Raw genomic sequence first — 5,549 nt, forward strand, 5'->3', positions numbered from 1 at the left:
CATCTCCCCAAAATCTACCAGTGGTGATCCCACTGTCCTCAGTATGAAAGACCTTCTGTCCTGAGTCCCATTTACATATCATCATTAGTGTGCTGTCCTTCTAAAATGAGATTATCCTGGAGGCTGACTGTTAATTTTTAGAATTCCCACTAGTCTCTAACTAGACTGAGGGGGAGACATTAACTCAGTGTGACTTAGCTGGCAAGAAGTGCAATAGAATATTTTGGGTATATAAGTCTTCTGGATAAGCTCATTAGGCCCAGCATCTCTATGGTGTAAGTCAAAGTCAGGGAAGTTGTACCAGAGATGAATTTGGCTTGCTCTGTTATTTTTAAACAAAGAGTTTTGTTCTCATTTCCCCCCTGGGTATATAAGAATATGTGGAACCAAAGGTGAGTAATTATAATCGGCTGCAAGCAGCCTGGTACCTGAGCTCCAGTATGTTGGTGACATTGCCAGAGGGAAAGATCCTTCGGATGTAGTTGAAGTCTCCAACATAAAGGCTTCCATCTGATCCACATGTTAGGGCAACAGGAGCCAGGAGCTTGTTCCCATCTGCCAGGCCATTACAGCTTGGACAGGAAATGCTCCGCCGGCGTCCGTTGCCCATAATGCTTCCGATGACAGGCGGCTGCTGAGAGATAAACTGGTTTTCACCGTTTCCTTTATGCAAGATGCCTGGAAAACGATAAGAGCAATAAGGAAATTAGAGACAGATGGAGAAACAGTGACAAAGAGGGAAAGTACCTGATTCCAGATGATGAAATGCAACTGGGGCCGCACTGGAACCAGAGCCCAGTGTCCAGGCTTCTAAGTCATGTAGGCTGCCACGTCACGAAGGTCCCTACTTCTCCCATTTATTACAGAGTAAAACCACATATCGTGGTAACAGTGACAGGTCTACATAATTTATATGTGTGTCTCTTTCAAAAGGCTGCCTTTGAAGGGTAAGATTTATGCAGGACAGGTGAGATTTTCTTTATCTTAAGTTGGAACAGCCATTCAATGCCTCACAAACCCCTGACGGCTTTCAGGAGTTCCCCTTGGGGGTTGTGGCCTTCAGTTTAGAAACCCTTATAGCCCATGTGATGATAGGAAGGTTCAGAAACTTCTATTTCTGTCTCTTACAGAGAGAATAATTAGAGGGACTGCCAGTTGGCAAGGGACATAGTGAGTGGCAGCTTTTTTACTTAGGAAGAGGAAGATTTGGGTAGAGTAACGGACAGATTTTATCAGCAGAGCCAGGGCAACCTCTGCTATTCTTAAGAGAAGACCAGGAAAGTTTACTTTAGCTGGACAGTTGGTAGCTGGAGGTAATTCATGATTACCAGACAGAACGCTGCAAAATTTCCACCCTTTGATCGTGTGCTGATTGACTTCCCTACCTCCAGCTCTGTAAGACTCTGCTGCCACCCTATTCTCCATCCATCCATGGGCCTCTCAGTGCTGCAGGTTCCTATTTTGATCATGTTTGGTCTAAAGAAGGACTGTGGTCTCCCCATGTTAGACCACAGCAGTGCTTTCCTGCATGCTAAGGCACACCATGGTGCTGACCACCTCATTTGTCTCTAAACACTATTCATGTGCAAAGCAACCTATGGCATGTCTCCAAGAAAGGTGAGCTCTACCAGAGTAGCAGGCCACAAGGATTATGGGGTAGGGAACTTGGGTGTAGCAGTCTTCTGAAGCTGGTTATTTACTCTCCTGGGATAGGGGAAAAGTACCATTGAAGAAGCACTCCACAGGGCCACTGAGTTCTTGCCACTGGCAGTAAGAACTGGTATTATTCTGAGTATGCCTGTATAGGCTTGCTTTCAATGGTGGATCCTATCTTCCAATAACACATGTTGCAGGTGTGTAGCCCCCCCACCCCAAATCATTTTTTTCATTGAACATCAGAGTTTAAACCTGCTTTCAAAAACATTATAAATCTGGGGATACCACTGTGCTTCAGGAACATATGCATGCAACGGTAGCTCATTCCGTGCGGATTTGTGCGCGTGCACCCGCCACTCAAAGTAGGTTATAAAAAATAATTTGTCAGTAATGTGCGTGCATGTCCATGTCTGTCCTTTTGGTTGAACTATTAAAGGCAAAAAGTCAACATCTATTGCATTGCTGCATCCCTCTTATACCATTCATTAAAGCCAACTCACCGCTCTGTATGTTAAGAGCATGATGCTTGTCCAAGGACCAACCTCCAAGCTTGGAAGCATCGATTTCATAGCCCTGAAGCACTGCCGTCCTCTTCTCCCATAGGATCAGGTCAGGACATGATTCATATTCATAGCCCACAGAAACTGGGAACAAGTGGGATAAAGAAAAGGAAGGAAGCCTTGGATTAACAGTGTCTGAAATGCACATTCAGCACACAGCCGAGAGTGCTAATTGGGTTGGGGGAAGGGCACTTTGACAGGCAAGCGCCAACTCTATTTTAAATACCATTGCATTAATGCAAAGCCTTAATAGTCTCCTCTTTAAAGGCCATTCTGCATAAAAGGTCAACACTGGAGTTGATGTTGAACAAATGTGCTAAATATTTATAAGGCACCGATTAAAAGGCACAGTGAAAGGTAAAGGGTGATTCATTGATTTTGGCCAAGAATTCCAAAATGAGGGGGATGAGGTTTGCTCCTGTGTGGTAACAAAACTACAGGTCAGTGATTCTCTGGGGCTGAGGACAATCTTGCTTAGAAATCAAAACTTCCTCCAAGTGGATCAAGAAATGTAACTGCAACAGAGTCAACAGAGTTAGACCTGAGATGACTTTGGGGCAATATCTTTGTAAGGAGTGAAATGTGGTTTTGGCTTTTGACAAGCTTAGAGACCCATGAGGTCCATTTCACGGCTCGCTTCCCTTGGCAGAAATCAGGTGTAATGGAGCTGTATCAGTGTAGCACGGTGTAAATGGGAGGCGAATGAGGGCCATTACTGAACATCTAGCCAAAGTCTTCATATGGGAAAGGTACTCCTTGGGCTTTCCTCAAAGGCAGCGAGACCCAAGGTCAATGTTTTCCTGCCACACCTGATTTCAACACTAACATCTGATAGACAGCAGGGATCTTCAGTGTCACATTGTTCACCAGGCAGAAGGCAGAGCTTAATATTTAGCAGGTGAAAGAGGAATCTGATTTTGCAAGCTGCCAAGCAGCTCACGAGAAGCTCTGAGTACTGGAGAAACCCAGGCCTCATCAGGACGCATTAGACACTTGCTGGATCAGAAAGGTAAAGGAGGAATGTGCTGAACTGGGAACAATCTTGCCTTAGCAGGGAGTGGAGCTGAATAATCAAAAAGGGCTTTACTGGTACAATTCTCTTTTCAGCTCCTTTGTTGAAAAAAAAAAAGTATTTGTCATTCTACAATCTATTCATGCAGTTGGCCAGTGAGGTGGAATTTTAAACCACCGTTTGCCTTCAGAGGTTTGTTGAATAATGCAAAAAACCACGGGGAAGGCACAAAGTGAAGGGTATCCAGCAAGGAGCTGCCAAAAATAACTTCCCTGCATTTGAGCAAAAACCTTCTGCAGCCTGTTTTGAGAGTATGCCTCCAGGTTCACTGCAGAAACCCAGATGGGGAGGCCTGGGCATCATAGCAGGAACTAACTGAGGGTAAGAAACTGGGAGAGAGACTGAGCCCTCCGTGAAATCAGGCCCCAAAAAACACACGAGGCTGATAATTCTTTCTGTGCAAGTTATCGGTGCAAGTTGCCCTATCTTGATTCTGCTTTATGTAGTGCTAGAAGGTGCCAGGAGTTCATGTCACCTGGCCTGTCCTGGGGCATCTCTGCCCAGTGCAAGTAAGGGATCCACTATCTCTCCTGGCAGGAATCAAGCAAGAAGCCCCCCAGTCTCCTTCTGAGAGGCATATCTCCACTCAGGCCATAAGGGTGCATGGAGGGCTCTAGTAGGGTTGCAGTGACCCATGAGCTGATTCAGTGGCAACCATGGGGAAAGATCAGAGTGACCTTATGGGTAGGCTTCCTCATCTTGCTGCTGCCACTGTCTTAGTACCCCAAAAGGCCTGATCTTGTCTCTCCAGCTGAGATGTATCACAGAGCTGTGAGATCAAGGCCAAGCCTCCTTTCGTGATCCCTGTAGCTGACTGTCAAGCAGTTGGGGAGCAATGAAGAAAATAGATTTCATAGATTTCATAGACATTAGGGCTGGAAAGGACCTCACGAGATCCTTGGGTCCAGCCACCTGCTCAAGGGGCAGGAAGTCAGCAGGGGTCAGATCACCCCAGCAAGATAAGCATCATCCAAGCGTGTCTTAACTGGACATAACTTAAGTGGACATAACTCTGATTCTGTGGAGTCACCAAGGATGCTCACTCTTCCTTCATTTCTGATGTCGTTTCTCACAGCAGCACATGGGTTGATTCAGGTTTGGGGTGCTAGAAGAGGAAGGAGGTGCATTACACCCCAAGTATTAGGCATGCAGCAAAGGGGATGCTTTCCCCTCCTGTAGCTGCTCAGGCTGCAGAGCCAGGTGTACTACCCAGATCTTGCTGGCTCTTACCCATGGATGCTGTTGATTTGGTCCAGAAAACATTTAGCACCTGACTCAGCATTACCTCAGCCATGGTGCAATGGAGGAAAGAACTAAACCAGGCACTGGCTGGAGCGGGGTGGGGAGAGAATCTGACCCACCCTGCTTGCTTTGTGCTGGGGTTTTGGAAAGGGCAGTGATGGGAAGAAAATGTAAGACAGGGATGATCTAGGATAAGGGTAGTGTAACTGCTGCCACAGGCCAGGGAGGGCTGTGTTCTGAGCTCAGCTTACCGAAGGCCTCCGACAGCCCATACACCTTCTGACTGTACACGTCTGTCTTGTCCCAGATGAAGTAGTAGGAGAGGTCCGGGGCAGCAGCAAACCATTTCCTGAAGAGGCGTCCCTCAACGGCCACCATGAGGTGGACTTTCATGAGGTTGAAGGGGATGGTGGGATGCGTCATGCTGATCCTCAAGACTGATTTGTAGCCAGCTGTGCGACTGCTCAGGTAGCTCAGCTTTATTTTACTGCCGGAAATGTTAATCTCCTCTTGCAAGGCCTGGGGAAGAGCAAACAGGAGGTGTTAAATCATGCTTGAACAGATAGGAAATGGTAGCCAAGTTGTAATTAATCAGACACTTATGTCTTTATAAAAGCTCTTGTGGAAGTTTCTAAAAGAACCCACTTAGTGGGCATCAATTATAAAATAACCTACACAATTTATAGGGTTATTCATGGAGGCCAAGGAACATCTCTCTCTCTCTCTCTCTCTGGATTAAGTATGTGTGGGAGGGGATGGGGCAGTTTAAAAAAATGTTTGCAGTGGGATCCCAGCCGAAGAGAGCTCAAGCAATTCAGAGCTGCAGCAGCCTGTTAATCTGGAGGCGCCAAGCCAAGCAAAACATGAACACAGCTTTGCTCCATGGTCTCTGGTTTGCTAGGTTCCTGCTGCTGCTAATCTTTGTCTCCGGGATGCTTTTTAAAGACAGGAAACCTCATTGTCCCCGCTGCTGCTCCATTGCCTGTATTTTCCCAGTCTTCTCCCACCCTCATTCCTGC

General features: G+C 46.5%; 1 protein-coding gene across 1 annotated transcript in view; it reads right to left on the minus strand.

Moving 5' to 3' along the window:
- The window catches only part of TENM4 (teneurin transmembrane protein 4), a 520,289-nt gene that overhangs the window by 68,143 nt on the left and 446,597 nt on the right, over nt 1-5,549 (minus strand). The window contains 3 exon segments of the mRNA XM_025202552.1: nt 429-678; nt 2,157-2,300; nt 4,782-5,049. Of these exon segments, the coding sequence (XP_025058337.1) occupies nt 429-678; nt 2,157-2,300; nt 4,782-5,049 (662 nt within the window).

Source organism: Alligator sinensis, unplaced genomic scaffold (genome assembly GCF_000455745.1).
Source record: "Alligator sinensis unplaced genomic scaffold, ASM45574v1 scaffold1089_1, whole genome shotgun sequence".
Classification (NCBI taxonomy): domain Eukaryota; kingdom Metazoa; phylum Chordata; order Crocodylia; family Alligatoridae; genus Alligator; species Alligator sinensis.